General features: G+C 42.8%; 1 protein-coding gene across 4 annotated transcripts in view; it reads left to right on the top strand.

Moving 5' to 3' along the window:
- The window catches only part of rhbdf1a (rhomboid 5 homolog 1a (Drosophila)), a 42161-nt gene that overhangs the window by 9353 nt on the left and 6563 nt on the right, over positions 1-26245 (top strand). The window contains exons 1-14 of one of the 4 annotated variants that reach the window (XM_078161238.1): positions 9325-9464; positions 17752-17896; positions 18008-18147; positions 18673-18780; positions 20703-20916; positions 21247-21453; positions 21905-22027; positions 22156-22319; positions 23447-23698; positions 23797-23908; positions 24028-24102; positions 24225-24386; positions 24493-24593; positions 24688-24751. In XM_078161238.1, the coding sequence (XP_078017364.1) occupies positions 17780-17896; positions 18008-18147; positions 18673-18780; positions 20703-20916; positions 21247-21453; positions 21905-22027; positions 22156-22319; positions 23447-23698; positions 23797-23908; positions 24028-24102; positions 24225-24386; positions 24493-24593; positions 24688-24751 (1839 nt within the window). In that variant the 5' untranslated portion in view covers positions 9325-9464; positions 17752-17779. Of the gene's footprint in view, positions 1-9324; positions 9465-17751; positions 17897-18007; positions 18148-18672; positions 18781-20702; positions 20917-21246; positions 21454-21904; positions 22028-22155; positions 22320-23446; positions 23699-23796; positions 23909-24027; positions 24103-24224; positions 24387-24492; positions 24594-24687; positions 24752-26245 lie in introns of those variants that run through there. The other 3 variants (XM_033645222.2, XM_033645221.2, XM_033645223.2) reach the window with 3 other exon arrangements.

The following is a 26245-nucleotide window of genomic DNA, read 5'->3' on the forward strand; positions in this document are numbered from 1 at the left end:
TTTGTGGCAACATCCAGCAATGTGTATGTAAAAAACAACCACTATTTGTGGCTCTATCCCGGCTAGAGATGCAATGATATCTCTATACATGGCAATATCCTGACTAGAAACCCAGCAATGTCTATGTAAAAAAACGTTATTTGTGGCAATATCATGGCTAGAAACCGAGCAATGTCTACATACAAAACAACCATTGTTTGTGACAATATCATGGCTAGAAACCAAGCAATGTCTACGTACAAAACAACCGTTATTTGTGGCAATATCATGGCTAGAAACCAAGCAATGTCTATGTACAAAACAACCGCTATTTGTGGCAATATCATGGCTAGAAACTGAGCAATGTCTACATACAAAACAACCGTTATTTGTGGCAAGGCAATATCATGGCTAGAAACTGAGCAATGTCTACGTAAAAAACAACCGTTGTTTGTGGCAATATCCCAGCTAGAAATGCAATGATGTCTCTGTAAAAAAAGCAACTGATATTTGTGCCAATATCCTGGCTAGAAACCCAGCAATGTCTTCGTAAAAAACAACTGCTATTTGTGGCACTATCTGGGATAGAAATGCAAAGATGTCTGTAAAAAAACAACTGCTATTTGTGTCAATATCCCGGCTAGAAACCCAGCAATGTCTATGTAACAAACAACCGCTATTTGTTGCATTATACCAGCTAGAAACCCAGCAATATCTACGTAAAAAACGACCACTATTTGTGGCAACACCCCAGCTAGAAACCCAGCAACATCTACATAAAAACCAACCGCTATCTGTGGCAACATCCCAGCTAGAAACCCAGCAATGTTTACGTAAAAAACAACTGCTTTTCATGGCAGTGTACTTGGTGGAAACACAGCGACAGGTCACTAAAAAACAACCACATTTGGTGGCTAAAAAGACAGCTGAAAAGGCAACAATCACTCGCTGAAAAACAGCTGGTCTTGTTCTTTGTTGGTCATAAACAGTGATCTGCAGCTTGGCAGGCGTCATGCCGAGGTGTCACACCATCCACCATCCAGTGACATTCAGCTCATACATCACTTTAGAAACGTAGATACATATGAAACATACAAATGTAACATATCTGTGATTTGCAGAAATGTACAATGCCAACATTTTCTTCTGGCAGCTGGACTGTGTATGTGAGATTGATGTATGTGCTCTTCCCACCACATGCAGCGCTGGGAACTAGAGCACATACTGTAGCATCTGTTGGTCAAACTATTTTATTTTTCTTAAATCCTCCCCTATCAGATAAACTTTGTGCCTATAATTCATTTTAATGACATCTCTTCTGTTTCTCTTTTATCCACATATTTGCCTGAGCATCAGATGAAAGAGATTCAAATATGGGAGCTTTATTAAAATGACCTAGTTGTTGTGCTTGGAACAAAAATGGTTTCCCCTCCCTCCAACCCAGAGGGAAACCTGAAGATTAAATAGGTCTCTGCGGCTGTTGCCTCTGCAAAAAAATAAAATAAAAATCCTCCAACCTGTGGCAGAATCGAGTTTGTACCTTCAACCCAAATAGAAAATCTGGCTCGATGTGAAAATGATATGTGACAGTGAATGTGATTTGGTGCAGAAGGAGGCTGCTGGCACAACAACCTCAATTGATATTCCCTGTCCTTGGCTTGACTCAGGATGTGCACACCTACACATACACACTCGTAGATGCACATGTACATGCTTACCCTCCCACATGTGTACATTTATTCACAGCCCGCGGTGGTGAAAATCGATGCAGTCAATAATCTGTACTCTGGAGTCTAACAGGACTGCAGATCTTTTAAGAAAAAATCATTGCCTGAGGCATTTTAGTAATTTGAGCAAGTGTATGATCTGCTAAAAGACTGAAATGATAGAAACACTAATTAGACCTTACTACGAGATTCAATCTATGAAAAAACCAGAGAGGCTTTGAATCAATACAAATACAAATGCAGTCGAGTGTGATTCATGTAGAGAAGGATAAATTAGTCTATCATTTAAATATTTTAATATTAGATTGAATGATTAATATCCTGTCGTTATGTAAGCTGGCCTCAACATTTTTGTTTTTCATGCCATGTTCCTTCCTCCTTAGATTTAAGTGTGATTGTGGACGTAGAAGGCCAACAGCTGCTCTCAAGACAAAAATTTGAAGAGGGGTTTTCCAACTTACTCAGTCCTCTTCAATCTCTATAAACACAGTCTTAATATGTATGCTGAATCTGCAGAAGAGATTTTGGTATAAGAAGTGTGTCAGTTTGTTGTCTGAGTAGTGTTGACCAGTCGTTTTTGAACAGCAGGTAAACAGACCATGTGTAGAGTTGGAAAGCATTGGTGGAAATGCAACCTCAGAACCCATTAGCTATCATCAGACAACGAGTTTGCTTTATATTAGCCTTCTTAAAACTTTATCTGGATTCATTTGTGTTTACAGAGATTAGCCGAAATGAACTCCGCACAGAAGAGGAAGTTCAGGCCCGGATATCTGCCGCCTACACCAGATCAGCCTGAGATATTGGCCCTCGCCCCAGAGGCTTTATCGTCATCGAACAAATAGCCGATGAGTCCCCTTTGACCAATTTTAAGGAAAAAAATATCACCAGTCTAGTTTATTGTTAATCGATATATATTTTTCTCTTCATTTTAACCCTTAAATCTAGTGAATTATTCACTGTAGTCACAAATAATATGATTTTGAAGTGGACTAAGTGTATTTTGGAAAATGAAATTAGACATTTTGTTATAAGTCCTTCGTCGTCATGCTGTGGATTATTTTATCCTTTGAAAAGCTACATCTTTAAAGATATACTATGTAGGATTGTGGGTTATGGTTTGTTAACTCTCATTTCACTCTCATTTAGTGTTTCGTCTCCTGAGACCCTGTGTCCTCATTTGAGGACATCACATTTTGAGTTTACTTGACCTTATACCTAGACCTGTTGTCCTCGTTCATGGACACTTTTTTGTACCAGGGGCACAATGCACTAATCCATGTAAAAACAAGATGGCAGCCATCTCTACCAAGTCAGCTGATCCCGACACAAAAGTGGACAAGATCCAAAGCCTGATCACATTTTATGGTTGAAACTTGTTTATATATGATTAATAATGTGTCTTAGTTTGATATGGCAACAAATTTGACCAATTCTAGCGACAGTAATAAGCTGAGGCGCTGTTAATCAGGAAGTACTTGTTTGAAGACATTGGAACTTTGTTATCATCACGTTTGAGGACGTTGGGACTTTATTATCGTTGACAGTGTTTAAGAAATTAAAAATGCATACCAAACAAAAGTTCAGGTCTTCAGTTCAGGAGGATATTTGTTTTTTATTCTGGCGCAGTGTCTCTTGGATGCCTGTCACATAATCTAGTAACTGGTCGCCACCTTTTTATAAAGCCCTGACCTCACCTGAGCGCTGTGGGGTTACACGCCCATGAATGTCCTGAACACAGAAAATAAGAATAAAATAAGAAAATACAGACAGAGAGCAGAGGCTCTGCAGAGCAATACACAGCCACACACTTCTAGTGGGTCATAAATAATGAATGAGAGGAATTACTTCTGTATAAGGCTATACATTGATTTATTTAAATCCTGCTTAATGTATCTTTAAAGTAATGGTATAATTTAATAAGAATTCAGTTTATCCAATCATCCCTTATCACCTCCAGGCAACCATTTAAGCGCCAACTCAGGGGTTGACTTTGTAGAGCTCTGTGTCAGGAAAAACTCAACAGCCTCCATTCTCTCCTCTGCTTGAATCCATGCTAATATGGCTAATTCCCATTGTCCCAGTGCTACAGGCCACACTTCATCTGCTCTCTTCAATAGACGTGTCAGCTTCAATGTCACACTACACTGAGATCTCGCTCTCTGTGCCCGCTCTGCGCCAGCCCGGAGTGGGCGGTCGTCCTGCCTCAAACAAGGCCTATTATTTTCTGCGTACGGTGACGTTTGCTTCATCATGGCCAGGGATGGGATGTGTATGTTTACACGTGCGGTGTGGATGTGTTCCCGTGCATGTGAGCAAGTGTATGTTGTTTCCGTGGTTGTGTGGACCGGACGCGGAGAATGCGCCTGGTCTGCAGTGTGTTTCCTGCCTTCGTTTGCACGTCTCCCCCTCCCCTGCTCTGCTCTGTCTGCACTTCCTTCCTTCCAGCACTCCTCGGCAAAATAAGCAGTAACCTGACCTCTCTCCATGCTGGTGGTCTCCAACAGAGGATGTAAAATGACAGAGCTGATGGCTCTGCTTTGTGAAGTATTTTTAACCCGCTTGATTGATTAGATCACAAAGATAAACCTAAGCAGTTGTAATAGTAGCATGACGCTGTGTGCTGTGCTTTCTTTGTTTTTATGACACTGGATATAGCTGTGTCCATTAACCATACGCTGATACGACTACTCTGCTAAACCGTAATGGAGTTAACTCATCTTGCGCCTCACCCTGAGTAATTATCTCAGCTGGGAATTTGCTTAGTGCGCCATTTCCATTGATGGAGGAATGAAAACTTCTCCTGCTTTTTTTGACTATGATCAGGCTGCACAATGACCCTTGTTCAGCCCGGTCCACACCAGGCCTTACAATGCAGCCTTTTGTATGCTTGATTCAGGCTGATATCATGCTGGAAACTATTTAGATGGGGATCACATGTTGTTAGGGCACACTGTTTCTGAGATTCTCCTCTTACTCACTTAAAGAGAGAATGTCAAACCTCCCGTAGACAATGTGGTGCTTGTTTGTAGTCTCAGGACACTTTTGGGAGGCTGCAAGAAAGATGCCTTACTTCCCTTTGTTGTCTAAAGCGTCCTTGATAAGCCATAAATCTGAGATGTTGCATCAAACCAGGGCAGATCAAGGGATGAGAAATACACTACAGCCCTGTCAGAAAGCCTAATGCCCGTGTTATTGATCACCTGATTATGGCTTGTAGTGCAAATTGAGCTCTTTGACATTTACGTCTTTGACAAAGGCTGTCAAATGCTTGACCATCCTTGTCTGATTTGGAAAATATATTCGGAAATACAAGTATTTCATGCTTGGAAAAGGCATGCAGATTTATGAGTCTCAGTGTCATTTGAATCAAATTAATTTCATGATAATCATTCATTGCTTGTAATTCCTCTAAACCCTGTGTGCAGAATAAAGTATTAGGGCTGTACCCGACTTAGAATGATGTCAGTCGATTTTGGCTGTTAAATACAAATATTTGTCTTTTCATTCTTTGTTTTCCATGTGGAGTCTGAGAGTTTGAACAGGGTTTGGCAGTTAGTTCAGGGTGACAGTGACCTTTTTAAGCAGAGATTGCACTACAGGGCCGCTATAAAGTCATTTGAAAGTGCATTTTTACACAGAACTGAACGACAGCGGCATCATGTTGCTCCAGTGTGTGATTTTAGACAGAATGCTGGCATTGCGGAAGCAAAGGAGGCATGACTGGCATGACATGTAACACAACAGTGTGACATACAACATACATGTTTGCAGCACTTTCTAAAATATAACGGCATAACATTCCAATAACAATCATTTACTGTCCTTACTATATAGTGGCTGTTTTCGCCCTCTGCTTGGAGGGTAAGTTGCAAATTTTCCAATTTGTGGACATTTTCGGTCACTCTTCTTTTTTGAGTTAGCTGCTGACTGCTATCAGCTTCTTTTTAAATCTCTCAGCAGTGGGTCAAACACATAACACATTGTTGAAATGTCACACCTGTCCTGTTGATGGTCCTGTGCTGCTGGCTGAGATCATGTCAGTGCTGTTACTACCTCCACTGCCAGCTTAAAGGCGAGACAACTCTTCCCCCCATTCCATGATTGTACCGTTCATACAGAACAGTGAGGCGACATAACAGTGTGAAATCTAGATCGAAAATGTGCAACAACATGTTTTGCCGACATGAGATATCAAACAAAAGCCAATGAAGCCAATATGAAGTTTGTGTGAGCTGTAAATTCACCACCTCGAAGCACAAGGCAGACGTTAACATGACTTTGGAGTCCGACCAGGTAAAGCCTCTCCACCTCAGGGCAGCTGCCTCCATCTCACAGACTCATCCTAGGTCTGGGTCTGCAGCTGCCTGTACTGGAGAGCAGCGTGAAAGCAAAGAGCACTAAATCTGCAGCTAAATCTGGGGACTAAAGAAACACACTGCACAGTGACCGACAACAACAACAAAACAATACGTATGAGTGCTCGACTTGAAGAACTTCAGACAACTGAGGGGTCTCCGACTAATGATTTGAATCTTTGACTTTCAGGGTGCAGTCCTAAAAACTATAGTATTATACCGTAGACATGTGAGTTCATTGCAGAGCCAGATGTGCAGCTGCAGCCATGTTTTTTATTTGGACACTGTAGCTGTTTGGTTTTAGTCTGCCACAGTTCTCTGTCAGCCCCGGGGATGAGGTCAGGTCCTCTGGCGTATCACAGTCCCGTTGAATTTCATTAACTGTCCATGTTTGTCATGCCCTCTGAAGTCCTCATGCCCTCATGCCCAGTGTGGAGTTAGGTTTCAGGAGCTGCTGGATTTTCCCACTCTGTGGTAGGCATCACGCTTCCTTGTAGGGCACAGCTGGAGATACAGTAAGTTGAAGATAAGCTTCTATGGTAAACAAAGAGGTTTCAGGTCTGGCAGCTGTGGTCCCAACCTCAAACTAACTGCTTATCAACAGCTTTATCCCAAAGTGGTGAAGGCCGTTTCACTGCAAGCTGATTCAACAGGGTGTTACCTGATCTAACTGAGTGGAATATTCACACAACTCCCCTGTTGTTGTATAAACCGTTTTTAGTCGTCTTGGCCTGCGAGATATATATAGCCTGCGCCGAGGGAGTTTTCACTGTCGGCCTCTTCCTCAAGATTAGAGACACAAACACAGTTCTGGACTGAGATGTGACACAGATTTACTAAGTGAGCTTTATTTTTCCACTGAAGTGAGGACAGGCTTTAACTGTCTGTTCTGAGCTGAAACAGGCCCGTTAACAATCCTGAGAACAGAGATGCTGTAGCTGAGGGGGCCCCAGCCATGTGCCCAGCAGCTCCAGTAGCGCGTATGTCGTAAATAATTCACCTGCACTGAACGACTAAATAATTCAAGTGCTGAATTAGCAACGCATGTAGTAATGTTCCACCTGTGCAGCAAAAAAGGAAGAAAACTTTTCTGCTAAACCGATGTGATATTCAGTTGGCTGATATTCTGTTTGTAAACACACTGAGATAAAAGTAATCCTATATCTTGGTTCCTGTGTACACATCTCACCTCTCCGTCATATTGATTTCCTGTGCAGGATATTGCTGCACGTAGAAAGGCTGGGTCTTGTACTGATAAAATAACCAGGCGCAATTTTCCAGGACCTGCATTCGTCTGGCAATATGTAAGGCTTTGTAGAGGAAGACGGGGAGAGGTGCGGGTACTACGATGGTGAATACAGATATTGCTTATAGTGGTGGTTATTTCTTGCACAGAGATAAATGGCCGCATCCAGTTCCATTAAACTAGTTTGATCTGCACAGCTTTTAAGAGGTGTAGTCATGTTTTTTTTGACAGAAAACAGCCCAGTGCCTGGAGATCTGGAGCAGGATGTTTTTCATGTTGGTCTACAGTTTCATCCAGACGTACATTTGCAATTGAGCTCTATAAATACTCTGCATGCACACAGCCCGCTGCTGGGAGGCCATTTATACTTTCACGAGCTATTCATATCTCTGGCACTCGATCCTGTCATTTAGTAAACACTGTTATGACAGTGAGGGAGCCTGGCAATGGACCCGATACAAATCTGTCACTCCGGGCTGAAAGCACTGAAACTAAAAGGTTAAGTCTTCCTTGTAAAATCCCAACGAGTGCTGACAGCCTGAGCTGAGGATCTGTGAAAAAGCATGGGAAAAGGCATGAGCTGCTCCACCCTTCTTGGCCGTGCATGTCAGCCACCCTTCACCACCCGTACCTTGCCAGTCACAGCAGCCCCGCCTGCCCACCATGCCCGCCCCTCAGCGAGCTGTGACACTTGATCTCAGGGTCAGCTGCGACGGATATTTCTGCTGTCTCTCTGTGTGTGTTTTTTAATGTCGTAAGGGCTGGTTTGGTGTGACAGCCTGTCACATGTCGCTAGGGTCAATTCAGATGACGGCAGCTTTACTGGTGCTCAGTTGCACTTCACCTCACTCTCCCTGTGGCTGTTTTCTGCGGAGTATTTTCTTCCTTGTAAGATGGGCAGAGCGAGAGATAGAGAGGCTTTAAGGCCTTACTGTGGACGGCTCAATTTTATTTTTGTTGAGGAGCAGTGTGTTTAGAAGCCACGTGTTAAAGACACATGATTATCATTGTCTCCAGAGCAGCTAGAAATGAATAGAAATCTCATACTTGTATCATAGATGTAACTGCATTCAAATCAACTTCCACAACTGATTATGTCACCTGCCATTGATGTGTGCTCTGCAAAATAACACGTTTATCTTAGTGCGTGTTTCAGTCTCGGTTCCTGTTCTCTTGAACCCAGATAAAAAATATCAGTAGCTTTGTAGTTTTGTCAGCTACTTATTTCAACGCTGGTCGGAAGCACGATGTGCTATATAAAGATCAAAAGCATAGTTCTGCAAATTAATGTGCAGATGGGCCTCAGATGCCTGCACGAACTACAGAAGACACAAGCCTGTAGTGTTATTAAGTGCAAAGGATTTATGTTTAGATCATCTGCTGGGGTGAATCGCCAGAACTGTTACTTCTTCATAATGTTTCCCACATGCCTCCACCCGCTCAGAGAGACTATGTGGTCATGAGTTTCTGCTAATCGTTAGGAAATTCCATTTAAAGGAACAGCTACTGTATATTAAGGATGATTTCACAATGGCATTAGAGAAGTATTTCACTGCTGGGAAGATGGTCTTTTTATAAAACTTGCAAAAACGTTAATAAGTGGTGCTCTAGTGAAAACTGAGAAAAGTGACTGTAGCATTTATTTTTGCTCAAGAGGTAGAAAACCTACAACTACCATAATGCACTGCGCCGGTGCACTGGTGGGTAGCGTAATGCGAACTAGTCTGTTTTTACACAGTACATAGTTTAGCATCTGGCTGGTAGCAAATGATCCCGAATTACAATCAAACAATAAGCAAATTTTCTTCTGACAACGTTTTAGACAATAAATAGACAACACGGGGACAAATCTCATATTTGATCAGTTTTATCGTTTGATCTCAGTTTTTACACCCTACGTTTTTTTACACAATACAGGAAACAGTATGACACCCGCTTCCTGTTCACAAATTCTTGTATTACACAAGCGGCGACAGGCTGTCTCCCGATAGTGTCCTCGTTTTCTTAGTCAGATCCACCCCTCGCTCCTTCACAACTCCAGCGTCTAGCTCAAATATGGTCACTTCTGGCTCCAAAAAACCAAGATGGCAACAGTTAAAATGCTGAACCTGAGGCTTCAAAATGGGAGTCCACAAACCAGTGGGTGACGTAAAGGTAGCTACATCCATTATTTTTTACAGTCTATGGTATTACAGCTAAACAGTGCAATAAATGTGTCTGAGGGCATATTAGGTGAGAAATAGGCAATGCAGCAGCAGAATCTTGGTTTGTATTTGATTGGCGATGCCTACTTTTACAGTTTGGTCTGAGTCTGAGAGGGGTGGATCTCTCTCTCTCTCAATCCGCTTTCTATACTCTTTGTGTCCATGGTGGGGGGTATTCAAAAATGTACTAGTATAATCTGTAGTTCAAGCAACAGCCCTAGAGCCTGACATCTGCTCGATGACTCGAAACGTGTCATCAGGTGAATTTGAGCTGGGAGATAAGCAGAAAGATCTGGGCAGGCAGTTCATTTACACAAACTACCTTTATTGTTATGATACAGAGCTGGTTGAAACTCTGCATAGTGTCCCTTTAAGTGTGTCTGATCTAGGTGGCATTTCTGTCAATAAAAATGTTGCTTTGTATGTCTTCTTATATTGAGAAGAAGCTTCACTAAGAATGTTATATTAGTGAGAGAACAACATAGGGAGAGTGGCTTGTCTGAAATGCCTGGTTTCCCTTCATTGTTTCCAGTGTCAAGCCTTGCCTCTAGCATGGAGTGAAACATAAGAAACAATGGATAGTAGGAGCATTTATAGTGAATGACTAACTGCTGGAGCATGAGGAAAACCAAACATAACCCGTTCGTGCCATTAGATTTTCAGGAAGACGGTAATCTGTTAATCTGGAACTGTCTTAACATAGCAACATCACATTATATTAAAAATAATGTTTAGGTAACAGTACAATAATGATTTGAGCCAAAGTGGTTAAAAAACGCAGAAGCAACATGCAGGAAGAGAAAGAGGATGAAAGAGGGAAAGGAGGAATGATGTCCTGGGGCGAGGAAGCGCCCTTCTCACTTCTCAGATTAATGAGGTCATTCATCATGGCGCCTGCCCGAGCACGCAAGGCAGCATTTCCTCCTGTCTACTGTCCACACTGACTGTATAATCCCTGTTGGCCAGCCACCTGAGGCTTTGTCAGCCTCTATGACACAACGCTGTCAGCCACCCTCAGCGCGGCTGCAGCTCGCTTGCCTCCTGTAGAGCAGCGCGTAGCAGTAGAGTACACACAGTACCCGGAAACCAGCCGGCTCCTGTCCATAATGGTTAGACTTCATGTGGTTTCCTTCTCTGCCATTTCAGCTTGGTTCAGTTTCAGCCAGAGATCTTGAGGAATGTGGGTATGGCATGCACGGAGATTCGAAATGGCCCCGACACAAGAGAAGATTTCAAGAATGTACAAATATTTTTTAAGACTAAATGTTTAATTCATGAATTATTTTTTCTGAATCACATTATGGAAGAGTCATGTGCTCATTGCAGATTAAGTTAAAAAGCCCTGTGTTCATCATTTCTCTTCACCTACTGAAGTGAATAGGGGCTGAAGATTTTAAAGAAGACATCTGCAGCAAAGATGATGGATCCAATATAAAAGAGGGAGATTACTATTTTATTTATGATGGATGTGAAACAGGAGGGCAATGCTCTCTTGCAAGCCTCTGCACATATTTGAAGCGTGAGAGCGGTCGGAGAAAACTGGTTATGTTGTGCACCATGACCACGCACAAAATGAAGCAGTAGCACGGTCCCCACCCTCTCTCAACTTTTTTCCTTTGTGCCTGTTCAAGGTGGCACTTAAGAGCTCCATCCAGTGAGCCAGTCATCTGACTTTAAGCCTCACCTGTGGCAGCTGTTGTCATAAACCAGTGCCTTTCTCTGCATGACTGAAGACCATTACCAAGTGATTATATTAAATGATGGCATGGAAAACATCTTTGGGCTTGAGTTTGTATGCAGACGGTATTACAATAGATCACAGCTCCCCAGACGGAGAAAGAGAGTGCTGGTTATGCCTGTCAACCCCAGTCATTAAGGCCTGCTGGACGTCCCTGCACCTGGAGAGACGTCAGCTTGTCCTCTGTGTTTTGTCCGCCTGTCTGTTTTCCCCTAATAGAGAGAAGGCCTGGCGAAGCGGTGTCAGCCCCAGAATTAAAAACAATCCATGCTGGGTTATCTCAGGTCTCGTAATTGAGTAGGAAGTGTTAGTTTCTCACAAGGACCAAACGACGGCCGGATGCCAATCCTGCGAGGTGCAGTGCAAAGTTATGGGTGTGGGTGTTTTCCCTCTTCAGATGTGAATCTTGAAGTAAAAACAAATCTTTTTGAGAAACTAGATGAAATCGCTGTGGTCCAAGGAATGTCAGCCTCAAATCAGTGCTGGGAATGTAAACACTGTGGGACTATTACATGCTTTGAATTGTTGCCATAGAACATCTCAACCAGAAAAAAGCCCAATCACCTTGAGAGGAAGATAAGACATTGTGGTGCATTCGCTAAGCAGTGGGTCAGGCTGAATGAATTCTATAGCGTCTCACTAAGCCATTACCTTGCATCTGATTTCTTTTACCATCAAACTTGACCATGAACAGATAACATGCGCTGATAAGGGAGGGCTAATCCTCCAGCCTGGATAATTGCCAAACACAAAATTCAATCAGCTCCCCTTCCCCCAAGGATATCTCTCCTTCTGAAGGACTTTCTGCCTATGAAGACTCGTCTTTCTCAGGCGGGGACCGGCCTTGAGTCCTGACTTCTCTGTGCAGTGATTTCTAATTATCACTCGATGGAGAGATGACTGACAGAGCGCTCCGCTCACAGTGAGAAATGAGTCGGTGGCTGTCAGAGCCGTGCTTGCGTCTGAGCAATGACTATGCCAACTGTTCCAGCTCAACTCCTCCTGAGACACGAGTCACAGGCCCATGCCAGTTCAGCTGCCATGTTGACTTTGGAGGAGGACAAGAGAGAAATAGGGAGACAGACTTCCAGGGGACTTGGCTTGGCTTGACTGTCGAACGTTGGAGGTTTACCTTGGGCTGTGACCAAATGCTGTTATGACCCACTGATCAGTGGGCTAATGGAAAACCATAACAATAGCTGCATGGCTGATACCAGTACCAACACCAGTACCCTTAAAGTAATACCAAAATCAGCAGAGTTCGTCATTAGATACCTTTATTTCTTTACTTCGTTCAGTATACATGAATGGAAGCGTTCAGCAGAGATCTGTTATTTTATTTTACTGTTCAAACTAGACAGTATGTTAATGTGTAAGAAAAAAGCGGATTTGTCCAATTTGCTGTGAAAACGATACAGGAAATGAGTTCCATTTTGTATTCTACTGTCCTTTTTATTGTGAACTACGCAGTGCTTTGTTCAGTAAGATGAAAACATATATTGATCTTGTGAGAATGGAGGATGTGCAAAGTCTGCGATATCTGTTCACATTGGAAAATAGAAGGGGGGCTCTTTATCAAGATAGTTTGTAAATGTGTGTTGGTTTCTCATATAGGTAGTTCATTTTGGGATGTTGTGTCTTTGTCTTTTTTTATGTCTTCCACATGTTTTTGTTCTGCACATGTGAGAACGGAAGATGCCGGTTATGTAAAAGTGTCTTATAATCCCACGTGGGAATGGGCAGAAATGGCAGGACACTTAAATAGATATGAATGAATGAATGAATGAATGTGTGAGATGTGAAACATGTTGAATACATCATGCTTGATTTCACCACACCACAGACTGTATGGGTTGCAGCTGTTGCAGTAGTGGGTCAATCACATGTCCCATTGAACTGAAAAACACTTGCAGTGCCTGGCTGTGGAAAAACCATACAAATAGTAATTTCTTTCGAGATCTAGATGCAAAAAAGTTTAAATGCAGGCATCTTCTGCAGCCTACTTTAACACATCTGTTTGTTAAAGTGTATTTGGGATGATCAGAAAACATTTTTTGCTGCTGTTTGAGGTGCAGATGCAAAGTACTCACTGTCATTTAAAGCTGTGAAATAATTCAGCCACCCTCTCACTTCATTTACATAGTTTGAATGTTTTTTTTTTTTTTAGTCTGTCTGTGTGGGCTTAATCTGGCGAGCAAGTAGACAGCCGGCATCAAGAAACTATGAAGCTGTAATTGCCTGTAAATGGCAGCCACTCACACAGAGAGGCCACATGCAAGTAAGGACGAGAGGAGCTGGAGACAGTCGGCAGGAAAAAAAGCCTAAAGCAGGAGGAGAAGTGTAGCGCAGGAACAATGAGAGCTGTTTAGTTTGCTTCCTCCCGTCCCTCCTTCGTTCTCTGGAGGCAGAGCAGCATCAATGCAGGATTCAGGGTAAACGGAGTTAAAGCAGGAGGGGCCAGTGCTTAAGCAATCAAACAATGTTTCGCGTGGAGGAAAATTAGGTTTCCCTCGCTGTCTGCTTTCAGTTCCAGTCAGTTCCAATCTGCAACCCTGAAGCTGATGCCCCCTCCCTTCACTGATCTGCTCTATATCAGGATCCCCGCTGTTTGAACTAATGGTGAAAGTAATTAAATGTCGGGTGTTCTAGCCCGGGGCAAGAGAGAGGGCTGTTGTGCACAAGCAGAGATACTAGATTTGCATTTCCCTGATGTTAGTAGCTGGTCTGTGAGAGAGAGGAAGTTTGTGATGATTCTTCTTAGCGCAGATGACTTTGCAGTCTTTTATTAGCGATCTAAAAAAAAAAAAGTACAGCAGAGTGAAACAGAACGTGTCAAAAAATACGTCACTTTGCATCGGTTTACTGGTCCTCGTGCACACATCTCTCTCTCTGTTTCCCACGCTTGGCAGCCTCTGACTCTGCTCCAGCCGGCTTTGGTCCTTGCTAATCTGGTATCATAGTCCAGACAATGTCACTGGAGGTCAGACAACATCCGATGTAAAAGCCTAATAGGCGCACAAGGACAAAACCTTGCAGGCTGACAGTGAATAAAAGATGAAGGCCCGCTGTAATAACTTACAATGCACACTGCTGTTTTATAAACATCTGATCCAGTTTTTCTGCCTCTTGTAGCACGCCTCTTGTAGCGTATGATATATTTACTATACCAGTGTCCCTCTGGGAACTGGTGGATTGAGAAATATCTGTCAACAACAGCTAGACCGTGTTTAAATATTAACACATTGGTGATGACCCCTGCTGCCCTCAGTCTGAGGTTTTCCTTCCGCCTCTGCTGGAGCCCACTGACAACACTTCCCATCATCACTTGGGCTAAAACAGAAGCCTGCGGTGCGTTGAAATGGCAATGGGAAGCAGATGTGGTCACCAGAAGCCGTGGACTTTTTTTTTTTTGCCAAGGAGCTGGATATGTAACAAGAGACGGGAGGATGTGACCTGTTGTGACTGCTCGAAATCTAAAAGCCTCTGATGCGACGTTAAGACTGAGTGTGTGACGATGCCGTCTGGTGATTCAGAAATAATTTAGGGATGGGAGGTGGATTCTTCAAATTCATTTGGTTTTGTAACAGCGCCGTAGCTGAGGAGACACCCTCTTTCGCAAGTTTACACATTTGTGCTTTGCACAGAGGTGGTCACTATTTTGTAGCCTGCATTCCTCATGTCTGTAGAGTGAAAGATTGTTTTAATCAATGACGAATGCATAACTATGCATATACACATTTTTGTGGGATGCTGCTTAACCATTTAAAGTGCAAATGATGCCTGTTTGCTTCTAAAGGAGTCAATTTCCATGGGAACAGCGGGATTTAAGTAAATGACAGGAAATGAAGCAGGCACAGAGGAGTGAGGTTAGATGGTGGGACAATAAAACGAGGTCTCCGTGATAACAAGGCTGCAGCTACAGGCAGGCTGTCTGATGGTGAGGTTTGCTCTGCTGCACCTCCTTCGGTCCCCAGGCCTTGTCATGGGAACGCATACACAGTCATTAGTCCCTGATAAATGGCTGCTGGCAGCAGAGCAACTTTAAACCGCACAGAGGGATTACATTTGATTTTAACTGTAGAATTAAGGGATTATTTTTAAGACTGCAAACTTCCTCACTCTCCAGCGGGAATATTTATTGCCTTTTTTTTTTAAATGGCTCTGTGAACTGTTTTGGGGAAGGGGTAAACAGCTGTAGGTTGTGCTCAGTGGTTTCCCCTTTATTATCTAATGAAGAGAAATATGTGAACGCCCATGCTTGAATCATGTAAGACGCCTTAGCACCCTCTTGTGAAACAACTTTGCAGCACAAAATCACTGACCATCATGTTTACAGCTGCAAATAATACCCTTATATTTTGTGCACAAAATCACCCACAAAATGATCATTTGTATTTCACTTACTCATACCATGCAAAATTGAATTTGTGAATATAAATTGTGACTTGTTAACAAAATAAAATATCTGAACAAGCCACTGGGGGTGAACGGGTGAACTTGTTCTGGACGTGTGTTCTGGGCTAACAATAAACCAATGCCCAGTGTGCTTTATCTCTTTGGATCTGGCGATCCATTTATTCTCAATACAATATACACATGCTCACCATCACACAGAAGGGCGACAGCATCGTCCATATGTAATCACGCCAGTTTACACGCCAATACTTTATGCTTTTCGACATGCTTCCATAACACAGTCAAAAACTGTTTGCTTCCTGTTCCATACACCTGATTCCTATTACCTGGAGATATGCCCTTAACACATGAATGCTCCGCCCTGTGTTCAATTTAATAACTGCATGTATACCTTCTGTAAAATTACATTATGGCTCCAACAGAAGTTTTTCTTGCATGCCGCCGAGGTGAACGAAGAATCCAAAAATGGAAAAAAAAAAAATTCTTGATGAACTGGAGTAAAAGGGGGCTGCGTTTAACAGCAGCAAAACTATATCACAACTTTGGTTTACAAACTATCATGCAGCTCGAAGGTTTCTTTTTAGACTTAGACTCACTTTATTCGTCCCAGAGGGAAATTCGTTTCCACTAACTGTACATTTACAGAGATCGATCACAAATATCACAGGCACAAACATCACAAAACATCACATGTTCATTTACAGAGGTGGAGAATTTGAGTCAACGGGATCTCTTGTTCAGTGCAGCTATGGCTGCTGGGATCAGGCTCTTCCCAAGTCAAGCTTTCCTAAATTTGAGTGTTCGGTACCTGCGCCCTGTGGGTAATGGGATGAGGTATTGGTTGAGTGGGTGTGTGGTGTCCTGTTCTATTGATTTTGCAAAGCGTGTAATGGACCTGTTATTTAACTCTGTGAGGTTGGGTGTGGGAAGACCAATGATTTTGGAAGCGGTGTGTGTGACGCGTGTCAGTTTGGCCTGATTGGTGACAGAAAGCATGGTGAAGAAACGTGGAACAGTACAGAAGGATTGGTTGAATGATGCTTTGGTACAGAAGTAGCAGTAGATGGCGGGGCGACATAGAGTCCTTTGAGTTTTCGGATAGCTGACAGTCTTTGTTGGCTCCTTTTTTGTATGTCTCTGGTGTGCTGATCAAAATTGAGTTTATTGTCCAGAGTTACGCCCAGGTATTTAAAACTGTCCACTGTTTCAACTGTTTGATTGCCAATGATGATGGGGTGCTGAGGTGAGGGGGGGATGATCATTATTTCTTTGGTTTTATTGACGTTGATATGAAGATGGTTGTCCATACACCACTGAGTGAAGTGTGTGACTGTGTTGTGATAATCCAGAGCAGAGAGATTGTCAGAGAGAAGTGCAAGAGTGACTGTGTCGTCTGAATATTTCAGATAGGCTGTGGTAGGTGATGGGCTTGTGCAGTCATTGGTGTATAGAGTATACAGGAAAGAGCTCAGCATACATCCCTGTGGAGCTCCGGTGTTGATCGTGAGTACAGGGGATGTGGCTGGGCCCACCCTCACTGCTTGCAGTCTGTCACTTAGGAAGTTGTGGATGAGATGGATCAGATGGGGGGGAATGTTGGGATGGTGCAGTTTCCGGATCAACAGGTGTTTCTGGATCGATATAAAAAACTTAAGCATAAACGGTCTCACGCACAGTGTGAGTAAAGCGCCTGTGCAAGTGTGTGCGTTTGAATTCTGATCAGTGGAATTCACTAGCAAAGTTCAAATGCATGCACTTGTATGCTTTAAGTGAAAATGCATGTGTTTGGGAAATACTGAGACTTGGATTAAGCTGCATGAGTTGGTAAACAGATGTTTTGATATAATTTTGCTGTCATTAAACGCGACCCTCGTTTACTCAAATTCATCACGAGTTTTTTCCATTTTTAAAGTTCACTGTCGAGGCATGCAAGAGAAACAGTGTTTTCTTTATAAATTCAATATAACATGAGGTGAGTAATGATAATCAAGTGATCATTCTGTGGGTGACGTATTCCTTCAAGATTACATGTGATTCATTGGGACTCATGATAGCGTCATCTTCTTCTTCTCTGTCTGTGTAGCTGGCAGGCCTAGGGTGGGACAGAGAACATGGCTGAACCACGGCGGGAGAGTACCAGCAGCCTGCAGAGGAAGAAACCTCCCTGGCTCAGACTGGACATTCCCACGGCTCAGATGTCACTAGATGAGCCTCCCACTTTTGTTCAGGTGTTCTTTCTCACTTGAATCCCCTTTTTGTTTTTGTTTTTTTTATCACATTTGTTATTTTTGTCAAGACTTTTGTTCACACCTTTTTTCTGTGTGTCCTTTCCCGTGTAGCCGGTGAAGAGGCAGGGGTTCCTGCGCAGTATCAGCATGCCAGTGGAGACCTCTCACCTCCAGTCCCCTCCTCGCGACCTGTTTGACACCCGGCGGCCTGTCTTACAACGCCAGTCATCCATCACACAGACCATAAAGAGGTAAAGACAGGGTTTGTATATCTGCGTCTTGATATATATGTGTGTTGTAGCATGCATCAAGATTGGAATATAAGGAACTTCTTTTGCAGATAAACATCCAAATGTTGTTTTTTACATCTGAAAGGTTACAGCTTGTGTTTTGAGTTTGCAGATTGTGCAAAATGCTACAGTATGTTATATAAGAAGCACATGCTTATATAAGATGTATGATTTAAATGGAGGACATTAGCAGCCTGTTCCCCATGGCATGTAAAAAATAACTTTTCCATTTAACAGTATTTCTGCTTTCCATACCTTTTCCTAAATTGCATGTCTGTTTCTATCATCTGCCCGGTAATAACATTCCTAATGTTGTAAATCTCAATGAAAACCAAGTCTTAACCTAACAGGCTGCTTTGCTCTGTCTGCATGATGGCTACAGCACTGTCCAGCTGCACTTTTCCTTCTCACTGCCTGTTGTTGTCTTTTCTCTTTCCTTCTCCTTCCCTCTGTCCCTTTTCCCGGCCCTGCTCTGCCTGGTCACAGCAGCAGAAGGGTGCACTTTGAGCGGATTAACACGGTTCCCATTAAAGGGCAGCGGGCTGCTCGCCGCAGCATCAGGAAACACCACTCGCTCTCCAGAACCCTGCTCAGGTACGGCAGGAAGTCCCCTACCTCACAAGACGGCAGGTGTTAGGGTCAGGAATCAGGTCAGGTGTGTACTCACTTATTTACCATGAGGAAATAAGTGGGTATACTCTATACTATGCGTGTATGTATAAGACAAGATAAACTCTGACAAATTCACAAAAGCAAAGGAAAAAAGTGACTAGGTGATAAACAAGATAAAAACACAACAAAAATAAAAGTAAGATAGAATTAAAAAATAAAATAATATAAATGCTGTATACACTATATGTCCATGATGCACAGGATAATTGTGATACACACATGACATGTAGTTAGAAGTGTGGAAGTGTGTTTAGTGTAGATATATAAGAATATAAAAATATTATTGCACAGTAAGTAGGCAAATTGCACAGGAATGTTGCACAGTAGAATTGTAAAGGCTAAATATAAATGATACATATTAATTCTGAATATTCTCACAGTATCTAGAGACAGTGTTTGGTTTGTCCATTCTGGCTTACTGTAGAATCATGGTGGTGCAACACAGCGATGTACATGGACAAATACCTGCTCCCTATGTAGATATAAACGGCTCATTCTAAGGTTACAAAAACAAGGTTCTTATTTTCAGGAGATTATACACCAAAGAAAACATACTTAATTTATTAGAACCCATTTCTGCCCATATATCCCCCTAAATCCTTCACATTGGACCTTTTAATACATATTGTGTTAATTCTGGCATGATTTTGCCAATGTTAATTTAACATTTAGATTTTTATTCACTCCAGATGTCACAAGATTTACAAGAAGAGTTGTTTCTCACTCAGCCACCAGCTGTTGCAGCTGTGAGTCATAAAGATTTCTTTTTAAATGCGTCATAAGACGACCTGAAACCAAAAGCTGTCATTTTCCTCTGGCAAATTCCTCTTTATTCAGAGTTTCAGTAACGACCCAGCCCGTCAGACAGCATTCATCGCAAGAGGTTGTTGCTTCTGTGTGGCACTTGTTAGTAAGCCAGCGTTTTGAGGCTGTTGAAAGGCTTCTCTAGCGGACCCTGATTAGAAAAAGACAACATTCAACCATACTTATAGAAAGCAAGGTTACTAAGGGGAAGAAAGACACACATATGCTAGAATATGAGCTGTACAATCTTGTCACTGGCACATATTTTGAGAGCAGAGAAGCAGACAGCCATTAAAACCGCTGACAGAGAGAGTGAGCTGAGCCAGTGAGAAATAGATTTAAACCAAACTGCAGTGAACATTCACTCTGCAGCTGGTAATTAGTGAAGAAACAGCTAGCTTGCCTGAACTCTCCTTTGAAGAATGTTTCCACTTCCACTTCCTGCCCTCGGGGTCCAGTAACATTGTTTGCTCTGGTACTTATTAAGCTTCAACTTCAACAACGTGATTGCATGTATATTCATCAAGGTCTGGTGGAGTGGGAGCAGGAATAGGACACAATTAAAAACTCAGAAATATCCCTCATTCTCTGTTAATTGTATTTTCTGTCTGCTTGTGTCAATTAGGATCAGTAGAATATGAATACATTGGATATTATTTGCAGCATCACATCTTCAGTAAATCCCCCTCTTGCCCTCTCTTTCTTTGAACATGTAGACTTTGACAGAGTTCGCCACTTTGCATTCAGTGTGTGTGTACCTGGCTACCTGTCTTTCCCACTGTGTCTGGACGTAAACATGCTCAGGCTTGTTCCCTCTACTCTGCCTGTTACTTGCACTATCTAGGGCACTTTTTTTTACATCCTGGGAATAGCGGTCTTATCAGTCCCACACATGTTTGCAGACCCACTCCTCCATATACAGGGAGTTAGTGAGTGCCTCTATATTTCAAGTCTCACCGAGCCGGTTAGCATTTAAATGAAGAGTGTGTGTGTGTGAGTTTGGTGACCCAGAGCTAAAAGGTCAGTGTTTGTGGTGTTAGGGGAACGGCAGACTGGTTTGGGGTCAGCAAGGACGGCGATGCCACCCAGAAATGGCAGAGGAAAAGCCTGCGCCACTGCAGCCTGCGCTACGGAAAGCTCAAACCACAGGTGATCCGAGAGATGGATCTGCCCAGCCAGGACAACATCTCATTAACCAGCACGGAGACTCCACCTCCTCTTTATGTGCCCTCTTCACAACATGGCATGCAGAAGGTAAAGCAATGCATAGGTTGCTTTGCTAAATGTTGTTCTCAGCCGAATCCATATTTTTTAAACTAAATTACGTAATGCAAATGGTGGACAGTCGTGCAATTTAACCTGAAGAAAGAAACAAATGATCATTCTTTAACTGGTGTTCTTGAATATATCAACCAGGGCACCCATGACCAAACATTTTTGTCACATTTTTCTTTGTTACTTTTTAAATTGGCCTTGTTTACAGCATGTGTTCAATGTCTATGTCTGTTCAAGGTAAAAGCCGGCTGTCTCTTGATAGTATTTTGCTCTTTCTATCCACCACTCCTTGAACCCATTGGTCTCCAGATTGTGGACCCGCTGGCGCGAGGGCGAGCCTTCCGTATGGTGGAGGAGGTGGATGGCTACAGCGTGCCTCAGACCCCCATCACCCCTGGAGCCGCCTCGCTTTGTTCCTTCACCAGCTCCCGCTCAGGACTCAACCGACTGCCTCGTCGACGTAAGAGGGAGTCTGTGGCAAAGATGAGCTTCAGGGCCGCAGCAGCGCTGGTCAAGGTGAGTCGGGATGGGGTGAAATCCAATGAACACATCACTTACAAACTTGAACAATGCTTGCATGAATAACATATACTAGGTTCAAACCAAATACTTGGATGAAAGGAGTATCTGGTATGGATGATATACTTTTACAGGTACAAGTATCGTCATTGTTATGAAGAAAAGTCTTCATGTAGATAGTTGTGTTTAGTATTTTACTCTTGTACTCTTGCTCAATTCTGAGAAGGTTCTGTATTTAGTTGGTTAAATTCTTACAGATACAGACAATGGTGTACTTGGTCTTCCCTAATATATTCAATAAATATACTGGAAAATAAGTGTACCAAATCACTTGTGTGCTTGGATCTTTCTGTACTTTATTGCTACTGTATTACACCGTAATATGCTATGATAGAACGATTATAGCTATTAATGCAGAAATGTTTTTGCGGGTGTTTGTGATCCCCAGGGGCGTTCGATACGGGAGAGCACTCTAAGACGAGCCCAAAGACGCAGCTTCACCCCTGCCAGCTTCATAGACGAGGACATGGTTGACTTTCCTGATGAACTGGACACATCTTTCTTTGCCAGAGTAAGACAAGACAAACAACAGTGTTGTTATGCTGTTGTTTCTGTATGACTGTTTATTTTTAAATAAATAATAATTTGTATTTAAAAAACCTAAGGGATCACCTAATTCGTCCACAATGTTCTTTCTAGGATATTCTGATGCATGAGGAGTTGTCCACGTACACAGATGAGGTGTTTGAGTCGCCGTCTGAGGCAGCCATGAAGGAGGCAGAGCCCAGCGGCAAGAAGGACGAGACAGAGCTGACAGGCAGCGCCCTAGATAAGACAGAGCTAGAGAGAAGTCATCTCATGCTGTAAGCCACTGTACCGTAGCCACAGTGTTAGTCATTCAGGCAGTGCTGATACCATCGTTTTTAAAATAATGATTCACACGATACATGTTCCTGGAAAACACTTTGTCACTCTGAGATTTGCACATAATCTATGAAGTGATTTGGTTAACACATATACGCTGATCAGCCACAATATTAAAACCACAGACAGGTGAACGGAATAACATCATCTCTTTACAATGCAATGTTCTGCTGGAAAACCTTGGGTCCTGGCATTCATGTGGATACCACTTGACACGCACCACCCAAACACTGTTGCAGAACAAGTACACTTCCTCATGGCAACAGCACTTCCTGATGACAGTGCCCGCTCCCAGCAGTACAATGAGCTGTGCCACCCCACAAAAACTTCTCAGGAATGGCTCGAGGAACTTGGCAAAGAACTCAAGGCGTCAACTTGACCTCCAAATTCCCCAGATCCCAATCCGATCAAGCATGTGGGGAGGCCTGCCAATATCCCATCTCACAACTCACAAAACTCAGAGGATTCACCACCAACGCCCTGGTGGCAGGCACCACAGGACACACCCAGAGGTCCTGTGTCGATGCCTCAGCAGATCCTAGGCCCCACCACGGATCAGATTTGGCTTTGAGCTCTTGAGGCATGGACACAGAATCTCTGGGGTATGGACGTGTCCTGGAGATGCTCAATCGTATTGGGATCTGGGGAATTCGTAGGCGAGGTCAATGCCTTTAGGTCTTTGTCATGTTCCTCGGGTCATTCTTGATCAGTTTTTGCCAGGGGGCCACTGCCATCAGGAAGTGCTGTTGCCATGAGGGGGTGTACTTGGTCTGCAACATTATACAAGTCAAATGGCATCCACACGATTGCCAGGACCAGAGGTTGCCCAGCAGAACATTGCATTGCAACAAGATGATCAATGTTATTCAGTTCACCTTTCTGTGGTTTTAATGCTGTGGCTGTGTAAACATTAAAAATAAGAGTTTAACGATTGTGTTTCTCAGCGCTATTGATAACCACTCTGACAAAAATATGAGTAGTATTGATCCTGTCTGTGATACAGACGGATCATACCTCTGAATCCTTAAAAGTAATCAAGTATCGTCTCCTTCGTTAATTCTTCCAGACCTCTGGAGCGAGGGTGGCGTAAAGCCAAAGAAGGAACTCCAGGACCGCCAAAGGTGCCCTTGCGGCAGGAGGTGGTGAGTGTTACCGGACAGCGGCGTGGGCAGCGCATCGTTGTACCTGTCAAGAAGCTTTTTGCCAGAGAGAAGAGGCCTTATGGATTGGGCATGGTAGGGAAGCTCACAAATCGAACCTACCGCAAGCGCATTGACAGCTACGTCAAGAGGCAGATAGAGGACATGGATGACCACAGGTACTGCACCTCTCCACAGATCTGACTAATGAACGCTTTCTCCTGCTTCCCTCAGTGGATAACAGTGATGGATGATAGACACTCTCTGTCTCCTCTAGGCCTTTTTTTACATACTGGATCACCTTTGTCCATTTGCTCATCACTATCCTGGCTGTATGCATCTACGGTATTGCACCAGTGGGCTTTTCCCAACATGAGACAGTTGATTCTGTGAGTAACAGCTCAGTTGTAATGACTTGTTATTAACAAGCTTTTACAATATTTTCATTTCATTATGGCTCCTTTATTATTGATTGTACTCTTTGTGATTTGAATGCCTTCTGATTTAGGTTTTAAGAAACAAAGGTGTATATGAAAATGTCAAGTTTGTACAGCAGGAGAACTTTTGGATCGGGCCGGGTTCGGTGAGCGCTCTTCCCTCGATAGAAAATAAAAAATACAAGCAATGATTACGTGTAAATATCTTTAAATAAATACAATGTTTTTAATTTTGTTTTGTTGTTGTTGCCCTTTTATCCATCGACAGGAAGCTCTGATCCACTTGGGGGCCAAATACTCTCCATGCATGCGGCAGGACAAACAGGTGCATGATCTTATCAGGGAAAAGAGAGCTATCGAACGCAACTCTGCCTGCTGTGTGCGGAACGATCGCTCCGGCTGCGTCCAAACCTCAGAGGAGGAATGCTCGGTGTGTAAACAAACCCAAGTCTTCTTTGTGTTCCTAGACCTTACAATTCAATGACAGATGGAGGCTGTGCACAATCCTGACCCCTTTTTTATGGTTTCATTTCTAGAGTACTCTAGCTGTGTGGGTAAAGTGGCCGAGGCATTCCAGCACACCTCAGTTAAATGGTATCGACAGACAGTATGGATCTGTGTGTCATCAGGATCCAAGGTAAGATACACAAATGGTTCCTCCATGGCACAGTACATATTAACTGATACTGGTTGGTAAATATAATGTGTGCATGTTGTTTGTGTCATTACAGGATATGTCTAGAGCCTGCCTCAGTATCACCTCATGAGTGGCCTGACGACATCAGCAAGTGGCCAGTGAGTACAGTAAAACACTGTCTGGTATTCAGGCATAAAGAGGAGGGAGATCATAGACAAGATTGTCTGAGAAGTTACATCACAGATGATCACTTACATATCATCTGACCCTGATGAAATGCTCGAAGGAATTAATCACCTTTGTTCCAGTATTTGAAAAAGTTTGAAAACAAAGAAAGGCAAATCTTCTTTCCCAGTGATATGCCACTGCTGTATCTTCTCAATACAAGACAGGGAAATCAAAAATACGTATTTCCGTCTTACCTGTAGCACTATTTATCTAGATTGTTTTGCTGTGAGTTGTCGAATGTTGGAGGTATGGGCTGTAGAGATGTCTGCCTTCTCTCGAATACAACGTGTAGCATCCCCGGCTGATTAACAGTCTGGCTCTCTAACTGAAGGTTCACGAGACTTTATTTCCATTAATGTATCTCCAAACATATCATGAACTTGCCATAAGAGCTAGAATAAAACAAAAAAACAACAACAAAACATTTAATTTCTTCCATAGCATAACAAACTTTAGGCACACTGGGCCAACAGCAGCGTAGCATTTATCTAGCACACATGCTCATTTAAACTCAGAGAAAACTATTAAAATATAATTTTAAAGCAGCAACACAATATTAAACACAATATGAAATAAAATGTAGACAAACCTTGTGCCTGTATCAGCCAAGTGCTAAACATTTACTCTCATTATGAAGATGTATTCACTCTGTAAACAATATTTGTTCAATCTTCCTCTTACTACAGGCAACAAACCCTTAGAAAGTAAGAGCGCCTGCCTTTATGATCTTACTCCCTGGCTTGTACCTGTCAAAAGAAGAGCGTGCCTTTAGAATTTAACCTTCACAACAAAAGCAAATTGGCAAAGGTCATTTACATAATGGAACTAGATGGAACTCGGCTTGTGGTGCTCAAAGCGCTAAAAAAAATACATAAAAAACCTCAGCAATGTCTCTTTCCAGAAATCATGACCTGCAACATGTGACGTGCATCTACTACTGGCTCACCTAGCACCACTGAGCTTACTAATGTTACAGCTCAGAGGAGGAGGACACCATTACATTAATGTTAACGTCTCATGCTGTCATGAGCATGAGCCTCTCGTCAATGAGTAGATGCACGCTTCCTTCCGCGCAATGGGTTCGCAGGTGTAGTTCAGTAGAAAGAAAACAGTTCCCACATGAAACTGTGCACAACAAGGTCTGTGGATTATCTTGAGTAACTGGGTCATGATTTCTGGAAAGAGACATTGCTGTTGAGTTTTTATTAAATGTATTTTTTTGGCGCTTAGAGCACCACAAGCCGAGTGTCACCTACTTCCGTTATATTCAAGAGAAGGCAGACATCTCCATGGCCGATATCTCCAGCCCTCAGAAATTCACACCAATTGTCACTAGAAGGGAAAAATACATTAGATATATTATGATTATGAAATGGCACACATCCACCAGGCTCCAGTTTTGGTTTTAATTAAAAAATATGATG

Source organism: Epinephelus lanceolatus, chromosome 18 (assembly GCF_041903045.1).
Source record: "Epinephelus lanceolatus isolate andai-2023 chromosome 18, ASM4190304v1, whole genome shotgun sequence".
NCBI lineage: Eukaryota > Metazoa > Chordata > Actinopteri > Perciformes > Serranidae > Epinephelus > Epinephelus lanceolatus.